This window comes from Nicotiana sylvestris, chromosome 1, assembly GCF_000393655.2.
Source record: "Nicotiana sylvestris chromosome 1, ASM39365v2, whole genome shotgun sequence".
NCBI lineage: Eukaryota > Viridiplantae > Streptophyta > Magnoliopsida > Solanales > Solanaceae > Nicotiana > Nicotiana sylvestris.
In genome coordinates this window covers 120,274,356-120,292,178 of record NC_091057.1, presented here as the reverse complement: position 1 = coordinate 120,292,178, position 17,823 = coordinate 120,274,356, and the positions used below count along the sequence as shown (strand labels likewise).

The 17,823-nt window shown below is 35.9% G+C and overlaps 2 protein-coding genes across 3 annotated transcripts; one reads left to right on the top strand and one right to left on the bottom strand.

The window, feature by feature from the left end:
• The first annotated feature begins 1,293 nt into the window (after positions 1–1,293).
• LOC104248752 (nifU-like protein 2, chloroplastic) lies at positions 1,294–4,767 on the top strand. The gene is made up of 4 exons (XM_009805064.2): positions 1,294–1,684; positions 1,783–1,870; positions 2,578–2,891; positions 4,221–4,767. Exons 1-4 carry the CDS (start codon positions 1,538–1,540, stop codon positions 4,410–4,412), a joined length of 741 nt encoding a protein of 246 aa, XP_009803366.1. The 5' UTR covers positions 1,294–1,537; the 3' UTR covers positions 4,413–4,767.
• A 657-nt stretch (positions 4,768–5,424) lies between these two features.
• LOC104248751 (ribosome biogenesis protein BOP1 homolog) lies at positions 5,425–13,838 on the bottom strand. 2 transcript variants are annotated; one of them, XM_009805062.2, is made up of 18 exons: positions 13,535–13,838; positions 12,808–12,870; positions 12,431–12,604; positions 11,580–11,734; positions 11,084–11,201; positions 10,879–10,980; positions 9,945–10,101; positions 9,700–9,808; positions 9,508–9,610; positions 9,249–9,399; positions 9,026–9,158; positions 8,842–8,945; positions 8,690–8,760; positions 8,526–8,586; positions 7,885–8,112; positions 7,718–7,802; positions 6,752–6,930; positions 5,425–6,089 (listed from the first exon to the last, which is right to left on the bottom strand). In XM_009805062.2, exons 1-18 carry the CDS (start codon positions 13,709–13,711, stop codon positions 6,004–6,006), a joined length of 2,256 nt encoding a protein of 751 aa, XP_009803364.1. In that variant the 5' UTR covers positions 13,712–13,838; the 3' UTR covers positions 5,425–6,003. The 2 variants fall into 2 exon arrangements, with proteins under 2 accessions (XP_009803364.1, XP_009803365.1); XM_009805063.2 differs by having other exon boundaries at positions 12,801–12,870; positions 13,535–13,669.
• Positions 13,839–17,823: the final 3,985 nt, after the last annotated feature.

Sequence of the window (17,823 nt, the reverse complement as noted above, 5' to 3'; positions counted from 1 at the left end):
ATTAGAAATAGTATAGTACATATCTAGAAATCCGCATTTTTGCAACTACCGAGGGATTGAAAAGGACAATATAAATCAGCACTAGGGTGGAATTTCTAAGTGAGCGTTTGGACATAAGAATTATAAAATTTCGAAAAAAGTATAAATAAAAAAATAAAGTAAAAATAATATTTGAAAATTAGAGTTGTGTTTGGACATTAATACAATTTAGAGTTATTTTTGAATTTTTATGAGTTGTTTGAAGTGAAAATTTTGAAAAATAGTTTTTTGGAGTTTTTTAAATTTATGAAAATTCCGAAATTCAATTTCAAGTGAAATTTAAAATTTTGATAGCCAAACACTAAAATAATAATTTTTTTTATGACCAAACAGGCCCTAAGCATTGCATTATCAATTAACTTCATCACTAATTCCTCTTTAATATATATTGACTAATTTTGCATTTGCTTTAACATAGACGAATTTTATTTAGTTTTTCGATAACAAGTTTAAATTGTTAATTAGCACCATAAGAAACACTACCAACCACAAAAAAATTGGAATAACACATTAAGAAAGCTCAATGCACAAATCATTTACAACCAAATTGATTTGCTCCGGGTATGGTAATTAATCAAAATTTGAAGGACGAGTATAAAACTTTTGTTTTTCAAATATTGAAATACTTATTTATGAGAATGTAATAATTGTGAAAAAATAAAGTTAATTTTTTGGAATAATATAGAATTCTCTAGAATGTCCTAGTTTAGTATCTTTGATATTTATTTAGTGGACATATCTAGATGTTCTAGAATATTGTGGGAAGATAAGACATATCTAGATATTCTAGAGTGTCGTTAGAAGATAAGGTTGCTAGAATCTTCTTTGTACATTATCTAGAATCATCCCTAGTATAAATAGGGGGTATCTTGTTTATTTGTAAGCAAACCAAAATCAAGAAACCCTTCTTTTCTAAATAAGTTCTCCTATTTAAAATCTCTCTTCTCTTTTCAAGCTTCCTGTTCTTTAGTTGAATCCTCCAATCTTGATTAACAATCTTGGGCTAGCAGAAGGTCTCCGAATAATACTTTCCTTCTGCTATTTTTTACAATAATTTCTATTCTGACACTAACTAAGACAAGAGTTGGAAAATAATGAAATTTATATAGACAAATAAAAAATATTACGCTTACATTTTCAGAAAAATAACAAAACGAGTTGTGTTAAGCTGCAACATTAATATATGGTCTACAGTCGCCACGACCATTTTTCTTTTAAGAAAACACAAAATAATAAAATTAATAAATTAATGATATTCACGAATCACGCAATTGACAAAAACAGATTGACACACCCAAATAAGAAATCAATTTCCGGTCCACAAGAAGAAGAAAAGGAAAAACAAGACAGGAAGCGAGAAACTCAAGAGAAAGCAATCAAACTGGATTTTTATGAAATTCACAACAAAAGAAAATCAATCATCAGTTTGATTATATACTTTTTCAGTTGCTGAATTTGAGTTCGTTGATTGAAGGTTTTTCAATAAAGATAAAAAGAGATGCAATCAGCTATGTTATTGAATCCTCCATCTACCTGTTCTTCATACCCTTCTAGAAGCTTCCAAACCCTAGAATCTTCATCTTCCTCATGCTCTCCTTCTTCTTCTACCACCACTCTCTTTCTTCCTCCTCCTCCTCTTCTCAAGGTATGCCCTTTTTTTTTTGCTTCTTATTGTAAATCTCTTGTTTTACTGTCAATTTCTGTCCGTTTCGATTCTCTTAATTATCTGCTTTTGTTTTGCAGATTTCCGGCTTCTTTGGAACTCGATTTTCCGTGTTGACGAGGCGTAATGCGTCATCGCGTGCCGTTCGTAGTGCTTCACGCCAGCAAGGTGTGATTTCTGTTTCCGTTTACCTTGTCGTTTTCTGTTGTATTACCTTAATGAATACAATTTTTTTTTTAATTTAGGAATTTCATAACAAGTCAAATTGATTTAGCTTTAATCAATAATTTGGTACATATTTAGTTTGTTACCTTTTTTTAGTTGGGAATTGTGCTTAAATCAGTTTTGTGATAAGAACCAGCTCCACAAAGAAATTCATTTATTTAGCGAATTTGGTTTATTTTATTTTATTGAAAATTATTAGCTTGTACTCGAAGTCAAATCATATGGATATGGGGCCTATTGAGCTTGTTACCTCTTTTAATCGGAAATTTTGCTTAAATCAGTTACATGGTCAGAACCAATACGTTAAAAGATTTTAGCTTTTTTATTTGGCAAATAACCAACTGTTATTTTATTGAAATCGATTAGTTTGTAATGAATTTTCCGATAATCACTTATTTAGATTATCAGAAAAGTCTCGGAAATCAAAAGGCCCTAAAGTTATCTTTTCTATTTGATATATGCAGATAGGATACCACGGGTTCCTTATTAGCTTTGTGTGTTGGTTTTTAAGCTTAGATCGCAATGTTTCTGTTCTTAGTTCGATGACATAGACGTACTAAGTGCTGTCGGTAGTAGTTTCCGCGTTGCTAATAAATATTTATCGGCTTTATGTTGATCTGAAATGATTTGCTTGTTGGCTCTTGGTGCAGTTGTAAAGGCTGTTGCAACTCCAAATTCAGCAGTAGAAGAGTTACCACTTACTGCAGAAAACATTGAGAGTGTGCTGGATGAAATTCGACCATATCTGATTGCAGATGGAGGAAATGTTGCATTGCACAAAATTGATGGCAATGTTGTTAAGCTAAAACTACAAGGAGCTTGTGGCTCCTGTCCAAGTTCTGTCACGACGATGAAATTGGGAATTGAGCGTCGTTTGATGGAAAAGATCCCAGAAATTGTTGCTGTTGAAGCAGTACCAGATGAAGAAACTGGCCTTGAGCTTAACGAAGAAAACATAGAGAAGGTAGATGCTTCTCTCTGTTATTTATATGTTGCACATACAACTGGGACAGTCCTTCCAAACCTGTAAACTTGAACTAGATGATCTTCAACACATTGTGGACAAATTAAGTCATGTTCTAAATTACTTTGTCCGTTCGTCGTCATCCAAAGAGATATTGGATTCTATGGTTTCTCAACCAGTTAAAGTTAGTTATCATGCATAGGTATGTAGCTCATAAGAAAAACATGCCATTTTACTTTCAAAGTTGGTTGATCCAGCTAAATTCCCTTCCTTGATAGGCTGACCATGTGCTTGAGTCTCCTGTATTAGTGCCAAGACCTGACCATACTACTCCGTGGTTAGTCTAGGGCTGCTGCATAAGATTGATTGTGTTCATTTTTCTTTAATTTGGCCACAGAAGCCTTCACCCGAACATGCAGCTACCTTTTTTCCTCTATTAGACTTGAAGTTTGGTTTATATCCATACAACTTGAAAAACCTATCAATACTGTGCCAGTCTTCTTGCAATAGCTGCAATCAGCAATGGCATTTGTTATTATTGATCTCTAACATGAAATCCAGCATTGAAAGAGGCATTGCGTCAGGCTGACCCAGTCATGAATCGAATAGTAGGTTGTATTTCCATTTACTTCTCGTCCAGAATGAACAGTGGAAGGCAAATGTGACGTGATTAAATTGTTGCTTCTGACTCCAATATAAGATTTATCCAGACACACAAGTAATTGCATGTCATTTATTTTGTTTGAGAAGCTTAAGATTAGTATTCGTTAATTCTGCATGATTTTCATTGATAATATTTGGATGATGGAGTTGCCCGTGGAGCTTTGATGTAGTGGTAAGAGCGCAACACGTGATGTCTGGGTAGGCGCATGTCACGGGTTCAAAGCTGCCACAGTCAAAGACCTGGCATTTAAGTGGACAAGGGTAGAAGAGCGTGCCCCTTATCCACTGAGTTTTAAACCGTGCCCACTGGCCATCGGTGATTTCTCGGTTTATTAAAAAAATAATGGAGTTGAAAGAGCAATCTGTGATTCATAGGTACTGCATGATTTTCTTAATGTGTACCTCTGTACCTATATGTGGCACAGGATAGAAACTACAGTCATAATAAATGCTTGTTCGTCTTGTCTGTGAGTGAGAAGCAGTATTTATGGCATCTTCATGTTCACGATGTCATCTTAGATTCATTTAGCACTTCAGCAGCTATACTCATTGCTCAAATTGTCAGTAGCTCTGATCAATATAGAAAATGTGTGTTCAATTGCTATGCTTGTTTTTTTGTTTTTTCCTGCAGATCTTGCTTTATTGATTTTTATTTGTAACTATTAGGTTCTTGAAGAGATAAGGCCGTATCTCGTTGGGGCAGCTGGTGGAAGTTTGGAACTTGTGGCAATTGAGGAGCCAATAGTTAAAGTTCGAATCACAGGTCCTGCAGCTGGTGTAATGACTGTTCGTGTGGCTGTAACTCAGAAACTGAGGGAAAAGATCCCAGCAATTGCGGCAGTTCAACTCTTACAGTAGAAGTGTTTGCACAGCTATCTTTTAGTGGTGCGTCTGTGTCATAAGCAGACTAAATAGGAGCATGATTGGCTCAGTTAGCGTGAAGCCTTCATCATATACTATACTGCCTATGTACCAAAAAAGGAAATAGTAAGCTCTACTTTGTACAGTTGCGCTGCATTTTAATTTTTCAGTCTATATGTTCTATATTGTAATATTTGGATATGGCACCCCGGAGAGGGAATTGCAATACCCAGTTTGTGGATCAAGATGACCCTGACGATTTGAGATGTCAAACACGGAATGTCTAGGATTTTGGGATCCGAACAACAGTTTAGATAATCAAAAGAGAGGTGAATTTATATTGATGATTCAATCCTTCTGCAGCAATAGAACTGAAAGAATACTCCTATTACACGTATCATAACTACATGACCATAACTAATTTGGCTAACCTTCACATTACCTAGTAATATATATCAGTTATACGTGCGCTTTGGCTCTTTGCAAATTTTTTATCACTTGCTACCTCGCCGTTTTGCCGGTTTTTGTTAGTCTGTTATGTTTGGGGCGGTGGGCATCTTGTAGTGTTAGGTATATAAGACTTTTTTTTGATTGGTTGTGAAATTGCGATCTCTTTACTGTGATTTTTGGGAGTGGTGTCTTCTTAGATTTCTATACTTTAGTAAAATATGCCTGAGCTCACTATATTTTCAAGTGTTTTGCGTAGTCTATGCAAAACCTTGACGGTTTAAGCTAAATATCTCATCTCTCTGATAACCTGAGCTCTTGGATAAATCAATTGGTCACCAACAAATTTTAAGGTTTAACCACCACCAAGAGTAATAGTTTGGATAATGTTTATATGTACATAGTGCAAATACCAAAAGATCAATCAAAATACCAGCACTAAAATCTGGAAAGTATATCACTCAACAAACCATCTTGAACTGTTAAAAAGAGTTGGTTCATTATTCTAGTCAAACAGGTTAGAAAATGTCCAACCAACTACCAATTACTATTTTGGAAGAGGTAATCACCAAAAAGTTTCACTGTATCAGGTCAAATAACATTCCAAAACAGGCCAAGAACAGTGGAGATTACTATTAAGATCCACTGTAAAATTTCCAATAGTACCGAAATAGCATTTCTTCCATGCATAAATGACAAGTACAATTAAAAAAAATGTGAATATGTGATAACTCAGCTTAAAGTATAGAATAATGGGGCTCTGTTGTGCTCTCACTACTTCGCCAAGATGCCCTGTAAAGCTCTAGGGAAAATGATGATATGAAAATAACTTGGACCAAGTTTTCCTCTCATTAGAAAGCCTGCTAAGGGGAATCTGTATCGAAACACACCCACTCGAGAGAGGTGGCCACCATGATAATACGAACAAAACTGTGCCAAATTCTCTAGTCTCTATATGTGGAATCATTGTTCCCAATCCTACCTGAGAAAGAACACGAGGTGGCTTGAGATGCTCCTAATAAACCTTTAACCTCCCTTCTCCCAAGCAGGCAACTTCCCAAATTTCCTCACAGCAATGTATACAGTGCAATGTACTGTCATGCTCTTCTCAGATTAACGAATCCACTTTGGAGTAATCTTCTTAATGGCAGTAGAGCTTGATCACAGAGTCAGCACCTGCAGTAAACAACCATGGTTGCCTAGGATGGAACTTGCAGTCCATGACACCTGAAGACAGTTGCAATCAAGAAATGTTAACAAAGTGGTAGCATGTGTTGTAGACCACTACCATCAACATAATAAGCCATCTATAAGAATGAAATCCACTTTTTCTTTGGTATAGCTGCATTGGAGATAAACTGAAGACTCAAGACCCAACTAGCTTTGGCTAATAATAATCCATCTATTTGGCTTTGTTTTACAGATGATATTGAAATTAGATCTGCCTATCTGGCGATTTTCATCACAGATTAGTTTAACTTCCAAAACACCTTGGGGATCCTTTAATTCAAATCTCAACTCCATCAACCTTAAGTGAAATACCAGGATGTCCATGATTGAGTTCTACCATTCTGTTGCCAGCTGTCTTATTCTGTATCAACATTAGCTGTTTCTCTAGATGCCTCTATGGCCTTAGTGCAAAATATTTACCTCAAAAGGGCCCTCTTGTCTGATGTTAAGCTCTAACCAGACAAAAGTTCCTAATACACTATTATATTGGCAAACATATTGTATCAAAATGCATTCGAGGGTAAATAAAACCTAAAGAGCACTAATTGCTGCAGCTTCATCAGATTAACACTTCTTTCTTCCAGTGTAAGATGGGATGGCGATTGGGGACTAAACTAGAATCGTCATATGATGGGAAAAAAAGGGTAATAAGGTCATACCTCTTCCATTTTCACTGGCATGACCACGAAGAATCTCCAGAGGTACAATCAACGGATTCTGGTTTAGATCTGAATAAACCATGCCATGGAAAACGTATGCAGTACAATCATCAGAAGACGAAGCAAACAAAGGATAGGAGCGATGAAAGGCCACTTTGTTGATGTCCTTCGGATGACAACTGTAACATGGAACAACCTCCATATAAGGGCAGTTATGGATCAACTAGAGCAATGAATGAATAGACTAACCAATCACACTTGCAGAGAATTAGAGAAGAGTAAGTGAATATTTTCATATAACACATCTAATGCCTGCAACCTCCTTTTATTTTAATGACCGAGAAATCTGGGGCCAATCCTTAGGATCAACCGCAGCTTTCGAAACTGGGAGATAACTGGCCTGCCCTTCTCCACTTAAATATCAGCCTTAGTTTGCATTGCGCAGGGCTCGAACCTGTGACCTAAGTCACAAGTCTCTTAATCTTTTCCACTTGAACTAAGCCCTGGAGGCATCTAATGCTTGCAACTTAACTCAAACAAGATCCTACCCCCAAGCATATCAGATTAAGATAGCAGAAATGCAAATTATGTGCACCAGTTAACATGTGTCAGCACAAAACACAAATCCACAACAGGCAAACATTAGTTCACTAGACTGATTTCATAAAAGCAACATTAGATATGTCCAGAACTTTCAAAATGACAAATCCGTTGCAAGTACATACTTGAGAACTCTGTAAGGCTGAGATGAAAGGTAAATGTCAAACAACCACACACCAAATTAGCATAAAGGCAAAACCGTGTGTTGCTGTGTGCACAATTTAACATGTGTCAGGCTGTCAGCACAAAACTTGAATGCACAATAGGCGCATGCTTTAATTCACCAGACAGAGTACATAAGAAAACCAATAAGATATGTCCAGAAGAGCTTTTCAAAATTTAAAAATATCAATTGCAAGGACATACTTGAGAACTCTGTACGGTTGAGATGAAAGGTCCATGTCAAACCAGCACAGTTTTCCATCTCTACTCCCTACAATAAGATTGTCACCTGCACACATAGTTTAAAAAGCTTATTAACAAGTTGAGTACCGTAACTAACAGTCAGGATTATCAAAAGAGCATCCACATACCACCAGGATGAATAGCAATAGACGAGACTTCACGAACACCAGTCTCTAGCTTCTTAATGAGCTTTTGATTCAAGAGATCATAAACACGAATATTTTTCTTCGTTGAAATAAAGAAGGCAGAGCGAGAAGGATGGAAAGCAGTTGAAACTGGAAGTCCATGAAGCTTGAATGGTATTCTTTGAGTCTGTTTCTTTGAGAGCAGGTGAATCAAAACTGCTTTTGATTGGCGTAGGCAAGAGTCAAGGAATGACATCAATCAACCAACTACAGTCTCAAAGTTTCACGTTAATGAGGCAATAAACACACACAAACACCATCCCACCCTGATCTTTCTGTTTCCGCATCTCTTCTATTCCAAACAAACAGAACAGTTCACTTTAAAAAATGAAAGAAGACAGCCCTCACAGATATGCTAAGGATGATTTGCCAAAACATTAACAAGGCATGCAAGTTAGTACCACCACTAGAACTTACAAATTCATATAGCACCAACAGAGTATGCTATATTTTTCACATCAGATGACTATAAAAAGTTTAGTTTTTATCAGACACTACAACACATCAAGACATGGGCAGGAGTGGTGAAGACTGGCATTCAAGTTAGAAGATCAGGCCAATAATGTAAATCAGATGAAGGATATCAGAGGGCATAAGAGTTGAGAAATAGTCGCCCTTCCGATGCCACTCAACTGAAGAAACAGTCTGCATAGACAAAAACATTTGAGCTACACAGGAGGATTTCATAGTAATCATCACTTTAATACCTGAGCCATCACAAAGATCCAATGGGGAACACGAAAGGTACCTTAAAGTGCTTCAACCTGATTCCTCCATTCTTATCATCTTGAACCCAATTCACATTGGTTTTATCATGATCTAAGGAAAACAATTAAGAGTGAGGCAACATAATGAGTAATGAACCTCAAATAAATTCCAGCTTCTTCAAATGAAACTGACCAGAGTCATCCGCTGATGGTGTTTCAACACTCAAAAGCTCTTCAAGACTATTCTGTTCTTCTGCATTGCCTAGTCCACTGTTCAAAAGATATACATCTTCTCCCCTGCAATATTTATGTGATAGCAATTTAAGATCTGTATCAATGTTATCTACAATAATCATAAGCTCCAGTAAATCACTTACATGCAGACTGCCAATATAGGACGTTCAGGCATAGGATTCCACGAAACATGCCGGACGGATTCCCCCAGCTCCCAGATCCTTATACACCTTCCAGTTTCAACCTCCCAAATGCGCACTGTCCCATCGCTTGAACCTTCACATGTACGAATCAAAAATACCTAAGCACTTCAATCACAGTATTTACCAACAAAGACGCATAACATTCCAGGACTAAAGACCATACCAGAAGCAATCCACTGCCCAGTAGAGTCCGTAGAAATTGACACAACTGGACCTTTATGACCTTTGTACTCCAGATAACACGACGTTGGATAAGGTCTGAGATCCTTGCGACTTGGCAACTTGGGCTTTAAAGACTCGGGATCGATATTAATCTGCAAAAGAAAGAGAGATTTATTGCGGAAGAGACCAGATGATAGTCTGACCCAGTTAAACAATAGCAAGACAAAATGAAGGGAGAAGGGATCAAATCATTCACGTACACGTTTTTTCCGAACTCTTGCACATAAATAAAGATCCATACAGCGTTCAAAATTTTCCTTGACAGCTTTCTCATAGGCTGGAACATTTCTCAGCGATGTGAACCTAAAGCAGTGACAAGCTTAGCATGAAGATATTAAAAATTATAACAGCTGTACAGAGTACACTATAAAACAATCAAATAAGCCTAATACCGTTTCGGGATGAACTTTGGTCGGTCTTCCTCAAACATAAGCTGATATGAGTTGAGATCCTCTTGTGTAGGAATATATTCTAAAGAAGGGTTATAAGACTCATCATGACCTGAAAATAGGCCAGGTTTTTAGATATGCAGATAGGCAGTAAACTTTCTCCAAAAAGGGAAAACACAAAAGATCCTACATCACAGAAAAGATAATATACACAACCGTCATCAAGAAAAGATGGTCAGGTTGCATACCAGGCAATTTTGGTTTTGGAGCAGGAATATATGCCAACCCCTGTCTATCTATTGCAGTGGAATCATCTCCCCATAAGAGATAGGCGCTTGGCTCTTCCTTTGGCTTCTCGTCAAACTTTATAAGTCCCTTTCGAATTGCTCGCACATACTGGACAACCTGTAAGTTAAAAAGACACCACAGATCATGAAAACCACAAACAAATATCAATCACAAAAATACACCATGTACGTGAAAACCTAGAATGTCATTCTCCAGTTTACAGGTAATTACTTCTATTTTTGTGTAACCATATATGCCCTCATTTGGGGCTTTCGGGCAAGGACGTAACAGAATTAGCATTTATCTTTTGATATGTAAATGTTAGCATCAATCTTGAGAGAATTGGAGGCAAGGACGTAACAGAATTAGCATTTATCTTTTGATATGTAAATGTTAGCATCAATCTTGAGAGAATTGGACTATAAGAACTGGAATTAAAAGAGAACAAGAAGAGGAACACTAGACAATAATATTTCTAAGAATATTTGCAAAATTATATCTGCTAGTGCACATGATTGTATGCACTGCCTTCCTGTAACACCGGATTCGAGCAAAAAACGAGAAAGCAATCAACTAATCAGTGATTTTGATATTCTCCCGAAAGTCAGTTTTTACAAATGCATCTGAACAACTAGATTCTTATAAGTGATATATTAAGCAAACAAACCATGTACACTATTATCAAGACATGGACGAGTTAAATCAGAAACGTAGATACAGATTCTTCCAATAGCATCAGAGTAATATCCACAAAAGATACCTAGTCAATGATTGGAGAAAAGAACAAACTGCATAAGCTAGATATCGTGAAAAAGCAGATTATACACTTCCAACATTACTCCAGACTAGTGAGCAAATAAAGCAGAAATAAAAGGAAGTGTCAAAAGACCTTACCTTTTTACTCTCCCATTTTGAAGGGATAAAACGTCTCTTTGGTTCTGGTGCACTAGAAAGAGGATGCTTGGAATCATCCCAGGAAAACCAGTCAACATAGGGCTGCAGAACAGAGAGACAAAATAATAGTACGAGTTAGATAAAGGTAAGAACAAGTATCCCTCCTAGACACTCCAGTGCAAAATGGTAATTCCAGAGCACTAACCGCATGTGGGTCAAAATCAGCATGAGGTGCCTTTCCTTTCAGCAATCTTTTGACCAGCTTAACTTCATCTTTCGTGAGCTCAACCTCTTCATCGTTATATTCATCATAAATTCTACGCCTGAATTCAACATACAGAAACATGAAAAAACACCAAAACAAAATGGATCTACAGATTACAAGACTAGAGAAAAAGAGACTTAGCTATGTAACATAACACGAAGAGTGAAGCACATAGAGGAAATGGAACCTTCTTGATGAGGTGCTAATTTGGTTGCCCTTTTCTTGTGGTAATTACACATTAAATAGTCGGGTACAAACTTACCAACCATGGTGAATAACGAAAGAGGAGACATGAACTATTAACATTCCAAAAGGAGGATAATACTAGTCTGACACACAATGCTTAGGTGATTATCAACAAAGCACGCAGTATTAAACACTCACTTTTATTAATAATTTCTTTTGTAAGGACTTCTATTAAAAATTATTAACTAACCAATTCTTCGAATCATCAACACTGGCAAGAAATGAATCCAATTTATCTTGTTTCTCTTTTTTCTTGATCTTCTTCCCTGCAAGGTCATATCCAATATGTTCCTCATCTTTGTACCACTCCAATGGAACATCTCCAACTGTATTACGAGGAGCAACCTGACAGGACAAAATATAATTGAATAGAAAGACACAATCTACAAAAAGTAAGCAGAAACATCAGAGACGAAGTTATCCTTGGACCACCCATGCATGAAAGAACTGGACAGCATATAGCATCATCATCTTTTAGGTTCCAACAGGGTATTAGTTTATCAATTTGGAGTTTGGACACCAACACAGTGGTTTTAAAAGCCAAAAGCACAAAAAACGACAAGTACCATGGCGTTTGAAGCTAAAAGCGAGAAGTGAAGTTCATACTTCTTTGAAGTAAAGCAGATAAGTTACAAATCAGAAAATTTAGCACTACAAAAATTAACTAGCAATTATAATAAGTAAGTTTAGCAACCAATTTACAATAATGATGGTAATAATCAAACTCCCTCGAAGTTGAGATTCAACAATCGACCATTTCTTGTTATGATCACTTTGCCTGTCATTATTTGAAAAGCACACTTTTTTGAAGCTCATGGTTTCACCAACGAATCGATAACCGATAACCCTTCACTGTTAATCGTTTCTTTGCTTTAAGAAATGAACTGATGGCTTTTAATAGCACTGTTTGGGCAAGGAATAATAAAGAGAAAGAAAAAGGAACGTGTACATGGAAATTGATAAAAGGGTACTAGATTCACCGATACTGCTATTGTTCGACTCTTTCCGTTTCTTAGTCCAAAAAGAAAAATCAAAACAGACCTCATCTTCGGATGAATCACTTTCTTCAACTACTGTGCGGGAGTCATCGCTTCCAGCATCATCACCTTTACCGTGTTCAACATCATCTATACCACTGCCACTTGCACCATTACCACTGACATTGTCACTTTTGGCATCAAAAGAATCTTCACCATCACTTGATACAAAAACATCCTGGAACAATAGCATAATATTGCCACTCGTAAATTAAGCAGCAAACTTTTTGAAAAATTATACCATAAGTATAAAACATCTTTGATTAGTAAAAACTAAAGCATAAAACAAAGATCCAGTTAATTGCAATCCTATGAATGAGGCACGCATGTATGCCGGCTTATCTTACACCAACCTAACAAAAAGTGGAAATTACCATGTACCTCTTCCCCAGATAGATGACTATCTTCTGATCCAGATTCACTTGGTGAATCATCAGAGAAAACCTGAAACCATCATGCACAGTATTCAAACTCGGAATCATCAATTTCTCCGAATTAATTAAGAACAAATCTTTAGATATATTAGGGGAATAATGCGGTTGTCTCAATTACCAACACAAGGCCTAATTGCTATTCAAAAATAGGTTAATTAAGCCCTGATGCTGAAAGACCAATCCAATTCTTACCATTATACTACATAAGCTAATCGCAGTCTTTGAAACTCAGGGATAATGCCCCCCCCCCCCCCACAACCCCCCACAACCCCACATCTATCCTTCTCCGTTATAAATACTAGGATCGAACATGTGACCTAAGTCACAAGTCTCTCACCCTTTGCCACTTGAACTAAGCCCTGCCGTGCTTACCATCATAGTACAACTTAATTAAGGGCATTTTCAATAATTAGGAAAAAGGATGCCATCCCATATTTTTAAAAGAGTCGAAGCTTTTTTAAGTCAAATTTGCTAACTAAATTTAGGTACCAGGAGCTTAACCCAATGCTTAGAGTCATGCTACACCGAAGCTTTGAGGCATTTTCAATCATCAAGGAGAAAAAGAAAAAAGAAGCAATCCACTATTGCTATGATAAAAATTGAATCTTTTTACGTTAAACGTAGACCGAAAATAGTTAGCTTTGATTTCTTAAATAGTGATTTCGAATTATTACCTCGTCATCAGCGTCAGAGACAACAGGAGATTCTACGGAATTTTCTTCTTCTGCTGCTTCTTTGCTTGTTTCTACCGCCTCTTCAATCTTGTGCTTTTCCAATAAGTTATCTGTTTCTTCTTTCTTTACACCTTTCTGCAGCTTTTTCTGAAGGCTACTCTTCTTTGGAACCTTCATCTCTGTTACAGTATCTCGAGAAGAAGCAGAGGAGTTATAGTTATGGAGCAAAGGGTTTTAAGAGGGAGGTGATAAAGAGAAGAAGGCTAGGGTTTTAGAGCCGAGGCGAGGAATTCCCGGTAATTATATTATATTATTTCATTTTGTTGAAGTGGACCCTGTATTTCTATACCTCTCAAATGGGTCCTCTGACTTATTAACAGTCAATTGGGTTCAACCCTTTCTCTTGGAACGTGCGTGAAAGATTGATAGGCTTTGTGAGCAAGGACATTCCCTTAATTTTATAAATTTCAATATGTTTATTTTTTAACTTTCATATTATCTAAAATTAACATGTAAAAACTCGAAAATCATGTAAAAATATGTAACCTTCTCGTCGTATCACGATCCCCTAATGCGATTTATATCTACTGGGTGGTTTGCGAGCTATTGCATAGTGAGCATGTTACTCGGTGCGCACCCGAAGAGTAACGACGGGTTTCCCTAAAAAATTTCAAAAAAAAAAACTCAAAAATAAAAAGATTTTCTCCAATCACAGTTTGAACTAAAATTTGATAACCAAGATTTTACGGAGTTCTAAAAGAAATGCTACAACTTATAAACAAAATTGTATAGTTAAGTGTTAAGTACAATTAAGGCTATCATAAAATAAGACTTGAATGACAAAGTCATTGTTCATGCAGGAAAAAATAAACTCAAAGTTACTCATACAAAAAAAATTAGAAGCTACAAAACTACCATTCCACTATGGCCTAAACTTGCCGCTTGATTTAAGTTTTCAGTTGCAAGAAATAGATCATATTACTGCATTTTGCTTTTTGGTGAAACTTATTACTGATTCTATTTATGAAATGGGAAAATTTCACATAAGAATAACTTGTAAAAATTGCACGGGGTGCCCTACTTGGTCGCCCCCATTTAACATATACATATATTTTTTTTTTAACTTGTACCTACTTTTTAAATAACTTCAGCCTCTTTCTCTTCCTCATCCTTCTTCGTTTTCTGCTATTTTTGAGTTGCTAACACACTCCACTTCAACTGCATCTCTTTTGTTAGTGTTTAGAGACGCAAAGGTACGGTTCAGGATTTTAAAGTTGTGAGTTGTTTGTAATTATGTAGATATAATACTATAATATAAAAATTTAAATTAAGGATAATGGATTTTTGATCGAACTCAACTTACAATGAATTGGAGTTTGGCCGAAGAGTGAAGAAAATGAAAGAGAGAGAGAATGGACATATGGTTTATGCTTGTTTGAGACAAAGACCAAATTGAATGTGGGGACTTAAACTCTAGAGCTGAAGTTCGACAGTTACAAAACAAAAAATTCAGCTCTAGAGTTGAAGTTCGCCAGTTACAAAACAAAAACTTCAGCTGAAGTTCGCCAATTACAAAAATAAAAACTTCGCGAGTTACAAAACAAAAACTTCAGCTGAAGTTCGCCAGTTACAAAACAAAAACTTCATCTCTGAAGTTCGCCAGTTACAAAAACAAAAACTTCAGCAATTACAAACAAAAACTTCAGCAAATAGAGAACAAAACTTCAGCTACTATGCTTAAGTTCAGCAATTACAAACAAAAACTTCAACACACTTGCTACTTCAGACTTGTCTACTAGAATGCTGAAATTTTGCGTGATTGTCTCTGCTACTTCAGCCCCGTATGCTGAAGTTATGCGAAAAAACGGGTACGCTTGCAATATTTTTTGCAAAGCGGGCACAAGTTAAAACGTGACACAAAAAACGGGTATAGATGCAATTGCCTCGAATAATTGGGATCCCTATTTTTCAATTTTATAGCCCATATTTCAATTTACAACCAACTAGCCCAAAAATATTAGGCTAAGATTCAACATCCAACTCTAATAGGTTCTAGAAATTATTATTTAATTTTTTAAAAAGATTGCTCAATCTTTTAAGTTAATTTTCGAATAAGTAACTATGACTCAAATATTAGTTCAACAAACCAAATATATTTGGATGGTGAAAATTAGATTTTTAACAAGCTTAAATATGTGTGTCTAAATTCCGAATTTAATTTTGTGAGAAATTTGGAGTATATGTTATTTAGACTTGTTAGCAATAGTATAAGGAGGTTCTATATAAAATCTGAAGTCATTTAATGGAGATTTGGACTGTTTTGAACAAGAATTGCAACTGAAAATCGTGGAAGAAATTCGTCTACATATGTTTGTATAAAGGTATATAAAAGTGCATAGGATGTGTTTCTACACTCATATACACTACTATACAAGATTATACATAATTATACAAAAAACTGACTTCATCTCCTTCCTTGCGTCTTTTCTAAAATTTAACTCAAATCTTGCTCAAATCACTTCAAATCTAAATTTTGAACTCCTTTTGATATCTTCAATCAATTGGAACATCACCTAATCCAAACAACTAACAAACTCAAAAAATCCTATTTTCGAAAGCAAAGCTTTGGATGACCTTCAATGGTGGACTTCTACTCTTCAATTTTTTTATATTGCAATCATGTGACACAGGGTAAGAAACAGCAATGGCGGACGGCCCCTTGAAGCATATGTAAAATATGTGAGAAGAAGAGAGAGAGTGAAAGCAATGATTGTGAGAACACATATTTAATTCCATAGCTTTTAGAAGCAATGGTTGTAAGAAAAAATATTTTAAATTTGCTAGTGCTTTCAAAATATGTACAATATGACTATGTTGGATAAATTTAAAAATATGGGTCATTTTTTGTTATGGTGCAAAGTCATATTTATTTTTTGTAATTCTTTCTTATCAAATTTGTACAAAGATTAGGCTTAACATTTGTTCCCTTATTAACTGGACTTGATTAGCGCTTAAAACGCCACCAATTCAAGCTATTTACCATTTTGAAGCAAGAATTCACGGGACAATCAATGCGTATTCATAATTTCATATTTTAAGAAGATGTTTAACTTTTACTTTTAAATACAATTGCAAAAAGAAAAGACAATAATTTGAACTAGTGCCTTGAAAGAAAAATTTGAGCACAATATGAGATATAGGAGATTATTGACCTTCAATGTAAGAGACTGCAATGTGGTAGAAAAACCAATGTTCTTGCTCGAAGTTAAAAAATGGATGCTTAAAGGCAATTATGACCTTGGAGATTTTGGAGATACTAAGTCTCGATGCGGATATGGTAGAAAAAAGACAGTCTGATGCACTAAGCTTTCGCTATGCGCGGGGTTCGGGGAAGGATCGGACCATTGTACCACAAGGGATGCGGATATAGTAGAATGGGGAGAAATTCAAAAATACCCAGATTTACAAGTGGTCATTCAAAAATAGCCACAGTTTCAAAAGTAATCGAAATTTAGCCACTTTTTATGTAAAGATAAATCTGAACGAAAGCACTATTCAAAATCCGCAAAAATACTCCAGTGTAATATACTGGAACTCTAGTATAATATACTGCATAATATTACCGGTACAGCATAATATACTAAAGATTGAAAACACCGGTGCTCTAATTTCCAATACATTATACTGGAACTTTCCGCGTGTTGGAGTTTCAGCATAATATGCTGGAAGTTCATACACAGGTACATCGATCTCCAGTATATTATGCTAGAATTTTCTGTGTTGCAGCAAAATAGTGATTATTTTTCAATGACTTTATAAACGCTGGCTATTTGTGAATGACCGGTCCGAAAATTGGCCAGCCCGTGCTATTTGTAGAATGTTCTCAATATTTGTAAACAAAAACTATAAAACATAAAACCAAACAGCCACCTTCATTGCATAGCTGGTCACAAGAAAGAAACAAACCACCATAAAGAGGTATAAGAAAACAATAACCATGCACATAAAAGTACTACTTTGGTTAATTTGTTGGTTTTAAGTGTTCTTATGATATACTTGGAGGGCTAATAGAGATCATCAGATAAAGATAGACACAGTACTGGGTTTTGGTGTATCTTTCCCATAGACTGGATAGTGATTTCATGCTCCTGCTATTGAAAGAAGAAAGACGCAGTCTCCTTCATTCTCATCTGAAATCAGAAATAAAAATAAGAAAGAAGAGGGAAGACCATCGCCTACCCAAAACTATCTTATTGACAGTATGCTCGATGCTAATAGAAACACATTGA

Bases quoted from the DNA above. Each gene is read 5' to 3' on its own strand.
- LOC104248752 (XM_009805064.2), top strand. From the start codon at position 1,538: ATGCAATCAGCTATGTTATTGAATCCTCCATCTACCTGTTCTTCATAC. The intron at 1,685-1,782 runs GTATGCCCTTTT...TTTGTTTTGCAG, and splicing joins CTCCTCCTCCTCTTCTCAAG to ATTTCCGGCTTCTTTGGAAC. The intron at 1,871-2,577 runs GTGTGATTTCTG...CTCTTGGTGCAG, and splicing joins TAGTGCTTCACGCCAGCAAG to TTGTAAAGGCTGTTGCAACT.
- LOC104248751 (XM_009805062.2), bottom strand. From the start codon at position 13,711: ATGAAGGTTCCAAAGAAGAGTAGCCTTCAGAAAAAGCTGCAGAAAGGT. The intron at 12,871-13,534 runs GTAATAATTCGA...TGATGGTTTCAG, and splicing joins TCTCTGACGCTGATGACGAG to GTTTTCTCTGATGATTCACC. The intron at 12,605-12,807 runs GTACATGGTAAT...CTATTGTTCCAG, and splicing joins GTCATCTATCTGGGGAAGAG to GATGTTTTTGTATCAAGTGA.